This window comes from Ostrea edulis, chromosome 2, assembly GCF_947568905.1.
Source record: "Ostrea edulis chromosome 2, xbOstEdul1.1, whole genome shotgun sequence".
Taxonomy (NCBI): Eukaryota; Metazoa; Mollusca; class Bivalvia; order Ostreida; family Ostreidae; genus Ostrea; species Ostrea edulis.
The window spans coordinates 100,007,798-100,025,121 of record NC_079165.1 but is presented as its reverse complement, the minus strand read 5'-3'; the positions used below and the strand labels follow the sequence as shown (position 1 = coordinate 100,025,121).

Here is a 17,324-nt window from a genome sequence, read left to right as displayed (position 1 = left end):
GTAATACCCGTGACATTCACACCTGATGCCGAGCGTTTGGCGATGGAACTGTTACTACCTGTTTTACGACTTAGGTCTGTCGCGGCCGGGATTGGAACCCCGGCCTTCCGTATGCAGGGCGAACGCTCTACCTCTAGACCATCGCGACGGTCAACATTCTTCGCAACAGTCTTCTATACATGTGCATGGCATCTATATTTTTTATATGACTGTGCACTGGTAATGCTTTGGTATATAGATAAGTTTTCTTTATGATGTTTCAACCAGTAAAGATAGGTAGATTTTAAAAGTATGTTTCAATTCACATAGGTTAACGAAATAACATAGTCTGATAGGAAATCATAAAAACTAAGAGCCAATAGACATGCATAACAATTGTTTCTTCCCACACCTAACAGATGTATTTATGAGACTTATACAATCAATTTGCTTTATCCATGACCGCAACGTAAAATATCAAAACCAATATCTTAGGATCTCCAATGTGCATATAGTAATTATATTTTAGGAAATTAATACCTTCAATGTACACATAATGACAATTAAGTTGAAGATAACGAACAATTATCATTCTCATAACTCCTATCAGGAATACAAAATAGAAAGTTGGGCAAACACAGACCTCCGGACATACCAGAGGTGGGATCAAGTGTCTAATAGGAGTAAGCATCCCCTGTCGACCGGTCACACCCGCAGTGAGCCCTGTGTTATGATCGGGTAAACGGAGTAATCTGTAGTCAAATTCAGTGTGCCAAAAAAACGGCCTAACAATCGGTATGAAACACGTCAAACAGCAGGTGAACCAATGATACGTTGCGTTGGCAAAGTAGATCATAATAAAGACCACCAGTGGCGGATTTAAGGGGGGCGCAGCCGGCGCCCCCCCCCTAAAATTTTCAAACTTAACGTAAATCGTGGTATCTTGTTTAGAAAAATGTACAAAACAATGTAAGAAGCAATAATTTCTTCCACTCCCGGAGAAATATATGACAAAATCTATTGATTACTTTATTGGGAGAACTTAATTTTTTCCAAAAACCCTTAAAATTTGCGTCATTTTATTAATTTCACCTCATAAAAAATGATAGAAAATAGTACAAGAGACTAAATAGGAGATTTATTTCAAGCCCTATAAAATCTGTAAAATCCAGGAGCTTCCGGGGGCTTTGTTCCCTTGGCCCCCACCAGGGCTTCGCCCCCAGACCCCCTGCCTCATAAAGTGGCGCCCCCGTAACCGCAATTCCTGGATCCGCCCCTGACCACAAAATTTGCGAAATGCCGATTGTAAACGAGACCATGGAATCCCCTGTAACATCAACTTGTTTGTCTATAGCCTGCCTCGATTTCAAAACTGGTCACACGCAGAATAAGGTCTTGCGTATCGAATCAGTCGAGATATGAACACCATATGTTCTTGGTACACTAATTTTGACTACAGATAACTCCGTTTACCTGATCAAGATACAGGACTCAAGGCGGGTGTGATCGGTCGACGGGAGATGCTTACTTCTCCTAGGCACCTGATCCCACTTCTGGTACATGTATATCCAGGGGGCCTTGTTTGCCCAACTCTCTGTTTTATATTGCTTGTGGGAGGTATGAGATTGATCACTGTTCGTTATCTTCGTCTTTCATGCAATTTAGTTGAAACATATTTGTAGGATATATGGGTTGTAAACTTGAACGTGAAATATGCTGGAATACAAGATATCTTATACAAAATATTATATGATATAGACAATTTTTCTTCATATATACAAATTTAAGACATCTATTCAGGAAATTTAAAGGAATTTAACCGAAATGAACTTCTTTAATTATACCTGCACTTTCTAAAGAAAGTACGGGTATATTGTTTTACACTGGTCCGTCTGACACACTTTCCTCTTCCTTAAACTGCTCTTTTATTTTAAGCAGTAACCAGTTAAACTTTTGGAATATGATAAATAATGTACTGTAGATGTGCAATAAGGTTTTGGAGCTTTCAATGTTATCCTGGGGATCAAAAACGACTTTTTCTAAAACAAAAACCTGGTTCTCAGAAGTCCTTTTACATTTTACGCAGTAGACAATCATTTTTGGAAGACCACTGATGGTGTCATTTAGATGTTCAATAAGATTTCAGAATTATCATTTGCACCCTGGGGACCAAATAGGGGTTGAAAAACGGCTTTTCTAGAAAAAACCTGGTTCCAGAACTCTTATATTGGAAGCAATAACTAAATTGTATTTTGGAAGATGATTGGTGGTGTCCTATAGATGAACAACAAGGTTTAAGAATTTTCATTTTACCCTGGGGGCCTGTTGGGGGTTAAAGAACGAAGTTTTTCTATAGGAAGAAAACCTTGGTTCCTAGAACTCTTGTTACATCTAATGTAGTAGTCGAACAATTTTTTGAGAGTTTTGGGATTATTGGTGTGCTTTAGATGTGCAATAGTATTTTGAATTCTTTTTTTTTTACCTTGAGGGGCAAATGGGGTGAAAAATAACGAACAAAAACCTGTATGGTGCTTATATGCAACAAGAATATATTTGCTTTAAAGATTGGAATCTCAACCATTTTAAAGATATTTGAAGAATCAAACAATGATGGGAGTTGGGATGACCCCGGGAGAATTGTCCATCAGAATATTCAGTGCATCTTGATATGTGCAGCAGGAATATATATGGTTTATGGGTATTCACCGCAATCGCTTTAAATAATTTTAACAATTATGAAATAGGGTTTTGGATTACCTCGAGGCATTTGTCCAACATAATACTCAATGTATCTTGACACGTGCAGCAAGAACATATATAGTATAGAGTATATTTCAAGACAAATACTTGCGAGCGGGTATTTCTGTCTTATGTCTAGTTCTTTTTGTGTTTATCACAGAGAATAAAAATTCTTTGGAAAATATTATTAGGTTTTATTGACATAAAGCGTAAAAAAGAAATGATTGTCTGGATCAGTGGTTGATATCCTCTGTTTGGGAGATATATATTGGATAACACTTGAGGATACTATTTAGGTGTTTTGCGGCAGAGGTGATTAATTATATATATCTGTAACAAAGGTAAAGTGTTGCACATGCTCGCAAAGTTCAAATAATGTACTTGTATTGCATTTGAAACAACCAAACAAGCAGTTATGTGAAACTTTACTAAATTAAGATCATATAGAATCCCAAAAGTCACTTTGTTGTGGGTATAAATATACTTAGTATGTAACGTATTATTAGGTAAAACAATACTTTCTAAATGACATACATATAACAGCTGGATAGTGTAATATTTTCTTACTTTTGACGTCAAGCCCAAAGTTCATCTTCAGCAGGATAGAAGTGATCATGAGTTTAATACATGGACAAAATACAGGTGGACATATTGATTATATATTGTCATACGTTTGACTTAATTAATTACATTTGGATCAGCATGCACAAATCAGTGAAGTCACTATTCTCATTAGAAAGGATGTTATTGACAATATAGACAAAATTCTTACCCGAGTATCACAGTCGTGAAATTCAACTGGGATTAATCTTCACATGTATTTTTTAACATCATTGGTTTACTTCCGAGTTTGTTTTCCAGTGTAGAATTAAATTGTAGTAGACCTGAAGATAAATACAGCATTAATATAGTTCTGTCGATGGCGGACTCTCTTACTTGTAGATAGGCTCCTGCGTCAATGTTTGGTTAGTTGGCATATAACTGTTAAGTTAAACAGCCAGCTCTGGCAGTATTATCCTCACCAGACAGAGATATCCTGTTCGTTGGTGGGTGATAAGGGAATCTGGCGGCCCAGGGCATCCCAGATGCATTGGGTACACAACAAGAACATACCCCGTATACACTCAGGTCGCCAGGAAAGTGAATTCGTTACTTTCTAAGCTCGGTGTTTTAGCCACATGCCAGTTGCTCCGATTGTAATTGGCCTCAGCTTCTATGTTTTATACTTCACTGATAGCAGAGATTTGTAAATTGAAGCATTAACTTTTTAAGAAACATAAACCCTGTTTTAAGTCCTATTTACATGTTGTTTGGTACCCAATTTGTCTCTGGTCACAGGAATAAACTCCACAGGAAATGAAAACAATAGAAAATTAAAAGGAAAACAATAGTGTGGATATAGAAACGAAAATATCTGGCTCACTTGCACTTCAAAGATTAAAGTCTACAAGTTCATTTTCGGATAATAGAAAAAAATTGTTAGAATACTCAACAAGATAACATGGGAAACGATTGCATTACATTGTACGGTACATGTGCAACTAAAAGTCGTGTATGGATCGCTGTCCCTCGGATTTAGTTACCCATTATGTTTGCAATGTTAGATAATGTGGAATCGTGGACCTGTATACGTGTAATTTCTGTCACAGTAGATAACAGGCCCTCTAAATGTCTGGGTACCCTCGGTATGAATGGTAGACTGAACTTGAAACTCCCATTAAAGGGTTTTCAATTTCGGCGATTAAAAACTGATCAAATATTGTATTTCACACTGCATTCTGTTGCTTTCGATTTGTATATAATTAATTTAGATAATAAACATTCCAAGTACTTTCTGGGATATCAGAGATTTGACCGATATAATATATCTTTCATCTAAAGTCCACCTGGACATGTCATCACAAGTCAATATAGCTGAAATAACGACATGAAGGCATTTACAAATTCAGCCTGTGTCAATTGGGGACAGAACTTCATTTTTATTATTATTTCGTTTGAAAGTTATGCCAGAACATGGGTTAAATAAGGAAAGGAAAAACCTGTCAGAATGGTTTAAAAGCATACAAGAAATTTTAACAAATGTGCGTACCATCTATCCTTCTGTGTAAGTGATGAAAGAATTAGATAGGTTATATGAGGAATATGTATTGGTTCCAGCTGACAAATCTTGTAACAACATTGTCTTTGTAAGACTTATTATTACGACTGTGGTTAGTACATCGTCATAATATGCCCGACTTTCTTTTTGAAACTTGCATAAAAATACTAACATCACTAATAAACTCCCCCTGGGCACCTGATCCTACCTCTGGTATATCCAAGGGTCCTTACTGATTTGCCCAACTCTCGATTTTGAATTGCTTATAGGAGTTATGAGATTGATCACTGTTCGTTGTCTTCACCTTTCATGCATATTCCTTTTAAATCTAATCGTTTACCTGGGTAGCTCAGTAGGTGTACAGGGTACGGATCGACTGCGGATTGTAGTTCGTCCGTTCGAATCTAGCAGAGGTTTTTAAATTTTTTTCCCAAGATTACTTTCCACTAACATTGTATCCCCCCCACTAAATGAGGTCATTTGTTTTAGACTTTTCAATTTCAAAATATCATTGTACGTATCCTCCCCTTTCCATCCATATCAGATTTCTCTGGTGTGCTTTTTCTATTTAATTCCACATTTGATAATCCAACTTATACCACAAGTTCCCTTTCAAAAGACAAAATCACGATTCAGTTTAAAAAACAATGAAATTACTCGATCAATGGGATGGATGAATATGAGATACCGTACCTACACTGGATTCCAAAACATCACAAAGCCTCATACAAACAGAACGGTCGTGGTAGTTCAGTAGTAGAGCGTTCGCTTCGTAACCGAGAGGTCGTGAGTTCATGCGATGGCCGCGTCAAACTTAAGACGTTGAAATAAGTAGTGACTGCTCCTTCGCCAAACACTCGGCATTTAGAAGTGAGAATCCCGGGGTTTTCGGAATTGACCTTAAAACCGAAATCCCGTGTCGCAGCAGGCGTTGGCACGATAAAGATCCCTCACTGTTACGGCCCTGAGGGCTATGCATATGTCTAAATTTGTGGTACTTCACCTGCAGCTGACCACCAGCGCAATATGATTAAAACATTCTCGACGGAACCTAAAACAATCATCAATCAATGAAAGATGAAGATAACGAATAGTGATCAATTTCACAACTCCTATAAACATACAAAATAGAGTTTGGCAAACACAGACCCCTGGATATACCAGAGGTGAAGTCAGGTGCCTTGGAGGAGTACACATTCCCTGTCGACCGGTCATACTCGCCGTGAGCCCTATATCTTGATCATGTAAACGGAGTTATCCGTATCATCAAACTTGCAGAGATACAATGCTGGATCAAGTAAGTGTTCAACATGTACCAAGACACTATTTCTGCTGATCACGGAAATATTAACTGCTACGAAGGAGAAACTTTAAACGTATTGTGTCACAACATACATGTTCTATACGAGGACTTGCACAGAACAAATGTAGATCCGTAAACATTTCCAGATCTTTTTGCAAAGAAATAACAGTTCCCAAGTTAAAACGTATGATTTTTCATCACTTTACACGACCATTCCTCAGGATGAATTAAAGACTCTAACGTTGATATTAAAAGTATGCTGGAGTTCCACATTGACAATATCTACATATTGTACATAGTCTTTGGTGATCAGGTCTTCCAACAGTCTGTTGAAAATTCTATTTGTGCGAATTGTGCTCTTTTCTTATCTGTCTCGATTTTGTAATCTTGTGGGGCAGAATTTATTCAAAATTTTTACTTTGCTGTGTCGACAACTCGACAGTAAACTCGAAATAAAATACACCATATTCTTCCATATCTGCTTCATATTTAGATATTTGATTGAACATAGATATCAACGGAACACTAACAACTCAATTGTATGACAAAAGGGTTGTAGTCAATTTCCCCATTGTTTACGTTGCAATATTCCACACTTACTTGAATATCTATACTTTAAACAGTATTTTATTATGAAAATTCACAATAGGATTGGACAGCAGGCACTGCCTATATAAGTCCTCTTACTTGAATATGGTGTTTATGTCTCTCAACTGATTCGATTCGATTCAGGAGAACATGTTCTGTGTATGATCAATTTTAAAACCGGGGTAGTCTATTTTTTCACAACAAACAGACATCTGATATTGTATCAATAGTTTTATGGTGTTGACATAACAACAAAGACTCAACATCCTTTAACAACAAAAATAGGTATATAATATAGCTCGACAAATATATTTTGGAGCATTTAAATGTTTATTCACAATCAATCTAAAATAGAGACTGATGTGGATCAATAAGAACATAGACTTCCCAATATGAGAACAATATAACAAGAGGTTCATGGACCACATCGCTCACCTGAACACTAAGAAGTCTGGAGCGAATAAATATCAGTCTAGGCTTCATGATGTTGAGTGTTTATCAATCTAATAATCATATAAACTTGTATATAACTAGGAAAAATTGTTTCAGCACACTAAAACTGATATCTCCCCTACTATTTCCCTAGTTTTAAAAAACATTTTTTGGGTCATCTTTAAAGTGGAAAATCAAGAGTTATGGTACATAACAGCCACCTATATGTATATGTACTTCAACTAAGGAATAATGTTGTGAATACGAGAGTGAATTAAACTTACAAAGACAAATACGTTATGGTCCGGTCAATAAATGCCCCAGAAATTCTATTATTTGACCTTTACATGAAAGGTCAAAGATCATCACAAATGGCACGCGACACACTGTCTTATCATGGTATACCACTATACCTAATATCAAAGGCTTATGTCAAAAGACAAAAAAGTTATGGCCCATACAAAGTTTGTGTGAGAAGCGAATTCACACTAAAACAATATGTCCTCCTTTTGGGAAGGGGAGACATAATGAAAAGATCTTAATTCAAAATATATATCCAGTGTGAAACTCTGAACCCATAGTGGCTATATATGCCTTGATTCCAAGGATCATGAACAAATACAAAATTTCACTAAATGAACATGCTTGCATAACTAGACATTATGTACCCTTGGTTTAGAAATATTTTTAAAGACGAGCATACTTGCATGTTTATTCAACAGTCTGTACCTTGTGGTTGTTGGTGGGAAGATTTCAAAGATTTTTATTAAATATAACCAATGTCAGAATATGAACCTTCATTGTGGTCCCCGGGGTTCATGTATCACCACTCCTGATAAAACAATTTACATGTAACCTTGTGTATTTTAGATGATTTTCATATATCTTTCCTACATATAACCAATAAAGCGTGAAAGGTGATACTTTGAACCCCTATTGTGCGTGGCCTGTTCTGACCCTAGGGATCATGTCATGAGGAACTTTCAAACCATAGCACATGAAGATGCAAGCATATTAATTTGACAATCTGTACCCTTGTTGTTCTTGAGAGGAGGATTTTCAAATATTTTTCCTAAACATAACCAGTGAGGAACTTTGAACCCTTATTCAAGGACTGTGGCCCCGCGCTGCCCCCGGGGGTAATGGTATGAACAAATCTGAAAATACACTATTTTTATTATGCCTGTAGATTAATTTGATAATCTTTACTCTTTTTGGGTCTTGAAAAAATGTTTAAAGAGTTTCCAAGTATAAGAAATGAAAACTTGGAAGGTAAATAACAGTGATCAATCTCATAAATCTTAGAAAGAATACAAAATTGAGACTAGGGCAAACCCAAACAGCAGGGGTAGAAAGAACGTTAAATTGTCACAAGTTCAGGTTACTTGGTTCTTTAGAAAGATTCTTAAACACCCATCCCTAATTGTACTATTTCTAAATCATCTCCATTTCGAAAAGAACATGGTTCTTCATCTAAACAAACTTCATTTCCCTTTACCAAGAATACTTTGTGAACTCTTTGGTTAAAACTGGCACAGTAAACTTAAGAAGTCGAAAATGTGAAACGTTTACAACGACTCCATCGTTTAATCTATCAACAGTAATCATTTTCATTCATGAACGGTGAAGATAACGAACAGCGATCAATCTCATAACTCCTACAAGCAATACAAAATACATGTAGATAGTTGGGCAAACACGGACCCCTGGACACACCAGAGGTGGAATCAGGTGCCTAGGAGGAGTAAGCATCCCCTGTCTACCGGTCACACCCACCGTGAGCCCTATATCCTGTTCAGGTAAACTGAGTTATCCGCAGTCAAAATCAGTGTGTCAAGAACGGCTTAACAATCGGTATGAAACACGTCATACAGCATGTGTCGATTCGATATACCCCCAGAGAACTCGAAATAAAAGACACCACAGTCTTCCATATCTGCCATATATATTTTATTGAACATAGATGTTAACGACAAACTAACAAGTCAATCTTATGACAAATAGGATGACTTCAGTTTCTCCATTGTCAACTTCCCATATTTATGTAACAGTAGTCCATTATCAACTGCATATAACGTTCTTCTCTCACAACTGATCTTGATACACCAGGTTATGATTTGTGTTTGATCAGTTTTAAATCGAAGTTGTTTACTTACAAAAAAAGTTGATGTTACAAGGATTTCAACAGTTTCGTTTAAAATTAGCACTTCGCAAATTCTTTTGTGTTATAATGACCTAATTTGCAAATACAACCTGTCGTTAGATCGAATGCTGTCGAACTTGTTTCTTGCCAACGGTTAAATCGTTCTTTACATACTTATTTTTACTACGCATTACTTTATTCTCCTGAACAAGATATAAAGCTCATGGTGGGTGAGACGGGTCAACAGGGGATGTTTACGCCTTCTAGGCACCTGACCACTCCCTGGTATTTCCAGGGGTCCGTGTTTATTCCATTCTTAATTTTGTATTCTTTTCAAGATTTATGAAATTGATCCCAGTTCGTTCTCTTCACTTTTTCATGGACGACAGCCAAATTTCAATAAGAACAGTTTACTGTAGCCTTAAGCTTAGGTGAGCTAAACTGTGGATTTTTAAAATCCATTCGGTACAAATCTTTTAGAGAAAAATATCATTAGCAAAATATTTCCTTTTATGATATAACTAACTTAAAGAAAGAAGTGGCGTAAATCCCCAGGGAATGAATTATGTCTGTACAATGTGTACAATTTTTAAAATCGTCATAGCAAACAAATGCACATAAACAATCAACAAATAACAAATAAGAAGAGTACATCATAACAAAACGACAGCGGTGATAGCTCTGAGCATGGGACTTAAAGATCGTTAGTTTCTAACAAAAATGAAGACCTGGGTCTTTGGTTGGTGTAGGCAGATTTATAGGCATTATGGCGCCGCGACACATCCTCCACCGAGGCGTCCTTAATCAGCATTTGTCGTTGAACTTCACTTAAATTGTTAAATGTTCTTGGTTCCGAGGCTGCCCTTCGGTAGACCTTGGAACTTTTAGCAAGAGCACTTCGTTTGTTAGTATGTTGAGAATTTGGTATACTTAGAACACTTTCACATGAAAACTTGTCCCTACTTTCGCCTAGTGGAACATGAAGCGATTCCATGGTGGGATGACTTCCCCCAACATCATGAACAGCAATGTATCTGCGGTTCCCAATCTTATTCTGTGCGTTAGATCTATTGTGTGTAATATTGGGTACTTCCAGTTTATTTCCAGAGACGATGTCCACATCTGACGTGAGAACATCGTCACTGTTATGAGAGCTAAGTGAAAAATGTGGTCTTTCCATTGGTGATAAAGGAGTATCAGGAATATAGGATGATTCCGATGTGCAACTATGGGACAAGAGGCGGATCACTGTTCTTAAGCTTGTGTCGATGTGCGAGACCTCTTGAGATATTCGATTCATGTTGTGTTCAATATGGCAAATGTTTGTCTTCGTTCCCTCCATTTCAGCATGGAGATTCTGAATAGAGTTCGATAAACTCTCCATTCCATGCAGGTGGTCGGTTGCTACAATTAAATATTACATTTAAAATTTAAGTACTATTCTCTTCTCTAAAATCCTCTTTGTCTTCAGTATTAATTTAATGACTAGATAAAAGGTCAGCACTTTGAATCAATAAGTAGGTATGTATAAAAATAATTACAATTAGTGTGTCGCTGACGCCTTCGGTTAGCCGCCCTACTGGCCAAAGGTCGTCGCGGAGCTAGGACGTTTCTTTTGGTGGGTGGACTCTGTATCTCCCTATAAAACACGTCATTATAGTACGTTTCTTTGAAATCTGCAATCCAAATGCATTCAACATTTTGCCACAAATATAACCTGCTAATACCACGAACAATTTCATGACAGAACAACGTTTCACTGTGATAGAAATGCCGTAGATGCTGCAATGAAAATTCCTATTCGGGAAAATATTCAAAATTTAAAACCTTACAATACTCATATCATATAATTTAATATTTCCTCAACTAATGATATTGAATGAGACGATATGTTGGTAAACTTTTCTCGAGAATCAAGAGGTTATGGTGCCCAAGCGAAGCAAAGGACCAAATCGAGTGACGAGAGAAAAGTTTAACAACACACTTAACACATGTTTCAAACAAGAAATTACCCTCTTTATGGTTTCTGTTTAACTTATTATAACCCTTCCGTTCATTTAATCAAGATCATCAGTATTTATCCTGATTGGTGCAATTTGCACTGGCTGGATTTGATGATTATCACCCTTCTGAAGAGTTTACCTGTATTTAAAAGCCACGTGAGTGTTCACATTGAGTTGTTTCCAAGCATACTTAAAAAAATTCTACACATTCAAAATATTTTCATTGTTTCGAGACGATGTGCTTTTGGACATTACTGAAAATTTGTTTTCGGACATGATAAGAAAAGACTTTCATGCGTTTTCTAGATATTATTTCTGAAAACCATCTTCAAGAACAGAGTATCAAAAGGATTCCCTAGAAAAAGACAAAATCACCAATTCGCAGTAAATGTTTGGCCTGGGCGACCATTCGCAGTAAATGTTGGCCTGGGCGACCATTCGCAGTAAATGTTGGCCTGGGCGACCATTCGCAGTAAATGAAGGCCTGGGCGACCAACAGAAATAGGTTATCAGACATGCCGATAGAACGAAAGCAATATATCTTTTAAATTTATTTCAAATGACGTAAGATGTCTGAACGTGAACAAAGACAAGTTTTTATACTATTTTTACGAAATGATAATGATGGGGTATAGCAGATATGTGTGTGTGTGTGTGTGTGTGTGAGAGAGAGAGAGAGAGAGAGAGAGAGAGAGAGAGAGAGAGAGAGAGAGAGAGAGAGAGAGAGAGAGAGAAAGATTGAATAAAATTCAAGTGGGTTTATATATAGGTCTATCAGCATACACTGATCTGTTTCTATTAGTCGCCCAAACGACCCAAACATTTACTATCATTTGTGGCTTCTTTTTTTTTTTTTTTTAAATATTCGATGTTTTACACCAATTATGTTAACTAACTAAGTGGAAGCACCGTGTTCAGACAGCACGATGTCCACTCATTGATTAATACCAATCATTGCTAATTATTGGTTTAATAATCATAATACAATGACATGGTTACATAACCATTGAAGCTTGGGATGCTGAAGTGAAAATTGTTGGAGGTGAGAAACACGTACCAATATAAAGATTTCCAAGGCAGATAAGGTAGCTAACGAAATGAGTATATTGGGGGAAACCCATCTAAATCCGCATGATATTGAAATTGAGGACTAACTCGGTTTAATCCATACATATTGTATGATATGTAGCATTGTATACTACTTCATTCATGAGCAATTTAATCTGCAGTAGTCTTGCTCTTTTCTTGCTGGTAGATTGAAATGATCCTTGTTTATGTAGATCTCGTGTTCAACATAAACATTGAATACAACTCCATACTCATTCCTTGTTTAGGTAGATCTCGTGTTCAACATAAACATTGAATACAACTCCATACTCATTCCTTGTTTATGTAGATCTCGTGTTCAACATAAACATTGAATACAACTCCATACTCATTCCTTGTTTATGTAGATCTCGTGTTCAACATAAACATTGAATACAACTCCATACTCATTCCTTGTGTATGTAGATCTCGTGTTCAACATAAACATTGAATACAACTCCATACTCATTCCTTGTTTAGGTAGATCTCGTGTTCAACATAAACATTGAATACAACTCCATACTCATTCCTTGTGTATGTAGATCTCGTGTTCAACATAAACATTGAATACAACTCCATACTCATTCCTTGTTTATGTAGATCTCGTGTTCAACATAAACATTGAATACAACTCCATACTCATTCCTTGTGTATGTAGATCTCGTGTTCAACATAAACATTGAATACACCTCCATACTCATTCCTTGTTTTGCAACAATTTCAATTCTGATTGTCTTACTACAGTTGCAGTGTCGTTAATTTGTTATGAATCTAAGTATTACATATTTTCTTTTGTTATTTCTGATATTGCATTTTACCCTACAAACCTTATAAACTTTCTGTGGACATATATACGTAGTTATCAGTATGGTATCTTGCACAGAACCGCCGCGGTGCTCTAAAGGTAGAGCGTTCGCCCTGCATGCGCAAGGTCACAGTAGGTGTGGCACGCCAAAGAACCCTCACTGCTCAATGGCCGTAAGCGCCGAGCATAAACCTAAATTTGAAGCCCTTCGACGGTATTGGTGACGTCTCCATATGAGTGAAAAATTCTCGAGAGGGACGTTAAACAAGATACAATCGTCAATCAATCTTACAACACAGATTATCACTACACAGATGTAAGTTACGTAATAATCAATACACAGATTTAGCTAACGTAGTAATCAATACACAGATGTACGTTACGTAGTAATCACTACACAGATGTAAGTTACGTAGTAATCACTACACAGATGTAAGTTACGTAGTAATCACTACACAGATGTAAGTTATGTAGTAATCACTACACAGATGTAAGTTACGTAGTAATCACTACACAGATGTAAGTTACGTAGTAATCACTACACAGATGTAAGTTACGTAGTAATCACTACACAGATGTAAGTTATGTAGTAATCACTACACAGATGTAAGTTACGTAGTAATCACTACACAGATGTAAGTTACGTAGTAATCACTACACAGATGTAAGTTACGTAGTAATCACTACACATATGTAAGTTATGTAGTAATCACTACACAGATGTAAGTTACGTAGTAATCACTACACAAATGTAAGTTACGTAGTAATCACTACACAGATGTAAGTTACGTAGTAATCACTACACAGATGTAAGTTACATAGTAATCACTACACAGATGTAAGTTACGTAGTAATCACTACACAGATGTAAGTTACGTAGTAATCGCTACACAGATGTAAGTTACGTAGTAATCATTACACAGATGTAAGTTACGTAGTAATCACTACACAGATGTAAGTTACGTAGTAATCACTACACAGATGTAAGTTACGTAGTAATCATTACACAGATGTAAGTTACGTAGTAATCACTACACATGCTTACATAGTAATCACTACACAGATGTAGCATATGTAGTTATCAATACCTACTTATATATTTAACTTGGTCCAAGATTTTGTAAAATGTTCCATATTTTTCAAAAGATAACATCTGGATAAAATGTCTGATAATCATAACAGTTGATATACAGATTCAATGTTCATTAGAACCTAGGATCCTGTTTTGCATTTATCTGTCGTTGGTAATGGTTCAAGTTAAATTGGTCTTCTTTTTTCATAACATTCAAAAGGTACGTTCTCCATTGGATTCAAAAGGGGCGACTACCAGAACATTATAGTAACCATGTACATTTATTATGCCCCCCCCCCCTTTCGAAGAAGAGAGGCATATCGGTTTGCACCTGTCGGTCGGTATGTCGGTAGACCACATGTTGTCCGCTCAATATCTTAAGATCCAATCACTTGATCGTAATAATATTTCATATGTGGGTTGGTTATGAGAAGAAGAGGACCCCTATTGTTTTCAGGTCCAAAGGTCAATCTACTCTAGACATAGGAAGACCTTGTCCGCTCAATATCTTGAGAACCCTTTGCTTGACATACATCAAACTTCGTACACTGGTACATCCCAAGGAGTAGATGACCCCTATTGATTTTAAGGTCATATGGTCAAAGGTCAAACTGGAGATAGGAATATACTGTCCACTCAATGTCTAGAGAACCCTTTGCTTGACAGACATCAAACTTGGTACACAGGTACATCTTCAGGAGAAGATGGCCCCCATTCATTTTGAGGTCACATGGTCAAAGGTCAAGGGTCAAACTGAACATATGAATATACTGTCCACTCAATTTCTTGAGAACCTTTTGCTTGACAGAGATCAAACTTGGTACACTGGTATATCTTCAGGAGAAGATGAACCCTATTAATTTTGAGGTCACATGGTCAAATGTCAATGGTTAAACTGGACATAGTAATGTATTGTCTCCTATATTTTAAGAATTATTTCCTTGATTGACACCAAACCTGGTACACTGGTACAGCACAATGAGTAGATGACCACTATTGATTTTTAAGTCACTTGGTCAATCCACTCCTGACATTGGAAGATATTGTCTGCTCAATATTTCGAATTGGTGATTCTACTATCAATCAAATTATACATGTGCATAACCATTTTTAATTTTGCACCATGGGGGGCATATATGTTTTACAAACATCTCTTGTTTAAAATAAGTTTACAATTCATGACTTTCCCTCCAAAACCGTAGTCAAATTTAATTTAGCGAAAAGGGTTATAGACAGAAATACTCTATTAAAGTGTTTGATATGGTACAGTATTATTCATGGAAGATATGGAATATTGTTTACGAATTTATATAAAAAGTTGAACGTATTTATGACGTAATTACATTTTGGATAATGAGTAGAATTTGTTTTTAAACATGTAATAGTTTATGTGCTATATTTTATATACTGAGTTGAGTATAGGATAAAGGAGTGGAATATGTGGACACAAAATACATTAGACAGGGTTATTTCTTTTGTCTCTACTTCACAGAGATACATTTAATTTTCAAACAATGGTCACATAGAGGCAAACAATAACAATTTATTCAAAAGGACAGTTGACTATACGTCTGCGACAACACCTAAAATTGAACTGAGCGCATAAAAAATTCAATTGAAAACTTCATTAATCTATCGCGGAAGATCTATTGACATGTAAGCAACCCTTAGAAATTGAAGAACAGAAATTTCTTTACCATAATGGATGGAATTTCGTTTTTCATATGTAACAAACCTATGCGGGAAGATCTCTCCATTCGGAACTTTGTTGACTTCCGGTTTGTCCGCTGGTAAGACAGGGGGCGCTGCTTTTTTCTCGCTGCCGAGTAGAGGTTTGATGGCGCTATATGTGTTGTTGTTCTTCGTGGCTTTGTTAGTGAATACGGTATCACTGTCTGTCTCTTCCTCGTCCTCTGATATTGATGGCAGCTTGGACTCTCTTCCCAGTCCTTTGTACTCGGAGTCGGACTGTCAAGATAATTAGATTTATTACAATGCTAAAAAAATTGTGTACAGTGGCATATTGTGAGGTATAGTAAACAAGATATGATAATTTTCTGAGTGTAGTACTCTATAATATTTCCACCCACATTAATTACCCCTTTGCACAAAATCCATGCAAATTTTTAATTTCTTTTTTTTTTGAAATCTAGATCATAAATTTAAAAAAAAATCTTTTGTTTCCTTTAGTAAACATGGTGGTGTCACTTGATTTTGATCCTAGTTTGTAAGTTCTAAAATCCTCTCATCATTTCTGAAGATCCCATGTTTCTATCAATCCTGGTTCTAAAGTTATACAAGTTTTTATGATCAAGGGCAAAGGTCAAGGTCACCGGAGTTTTTATGATCAAGTTTACTGGATATTGTAGTTTATAGGTCACAATATCCTTTAATAATTTCTTAAGATTCCGTGTCTCTATTGGTTCTGATTCTAAAGTCATATAATTTTTATGATCAAAGTCAGAGGTCAAGGTCACTAGAGTAACTTTACTTTGATACTAATTTATAGATCTCATCATTTCTAAAGATCCCATCTCTCTACCAGACCTGGTTATTAAGTAATACCACTTTTATGTTCTAAGGTCAAGGTAACGGAAATCACTTGACCTTGACACTAGTTTATAGATCGTATCACCCTCTTATCATTTCTGAAGATCCCATGTCTCTATCAATTCCAGTTCTAAAGTTATAACAGTTGTATGTGCAGTCAGAGGTCAAGGTCACTTGATACAAGCTATCCTCTTAACATTTCTGAAGGCCGTGTGTCTATCAATTCCTGTTCTAAGGTTATATGAGTTTTAAGTTCAAGGTCACTTGACCTTGCTACTTATTATCCTTGCATTATTTCTGAAGACCCCATGTCGCTATCAGAATTGGTTCTGAAGTAACGCCAATTTTATGTTCCAAGGTCAGTGGATACGATCATTGGAGTCAATTAACCTTGATCATAGTTTGTAAGCCATGTCATCGTCTTACAATTTTAGAAGATTACATGTCCCTATTAGTCCCAGTTTTAAAGTTATGCCCGTTTTAATGTTCATGGTCAGAAGTTAAGGTCACTGGAATCACTTGACCT

The 17,324-nt window shown here is 36.4% G+C and overlaps 1 protein-coding gene across 3 annotated transcripts in view; it reads right to left on the bottom strand.

The window, feature by feature from the left end:
• Nucleotides 1-6,920: 6,920 nt before the first annotated feature.
• The window catches only part of LOC125681076 (potassium voltage-gated channel subfamily H member 8-like), a 71,320-nt gene continuing 60,916 nt past the window's right edge, over nt 6,921-17,324 (bottom strand). For all 3 annotated transcript variants that reach the window (XM_048920987.2, XM_048920988.2, XM_056155733.1), the window contains 3 exons: nt 15,984-16,216; nt 10,824-10,921; nt 6,921-10,686 (listed from right to left, as the gene is read on the bottom strand). In XM_048920987.2, coding sequence (XP_048776944.1) covers nt 9,977-10,686; nt 10,824-10,921; nt 15,984-16,216 — 1,041 coding nt within the window. In that variant the 3' untranslated portion in view covers nt 6,921-9,976. The remainder of the gene's footprint in view (nt 10,687-10,823; nt 10,922-15,983; nt 16,217-17,324) is intronic.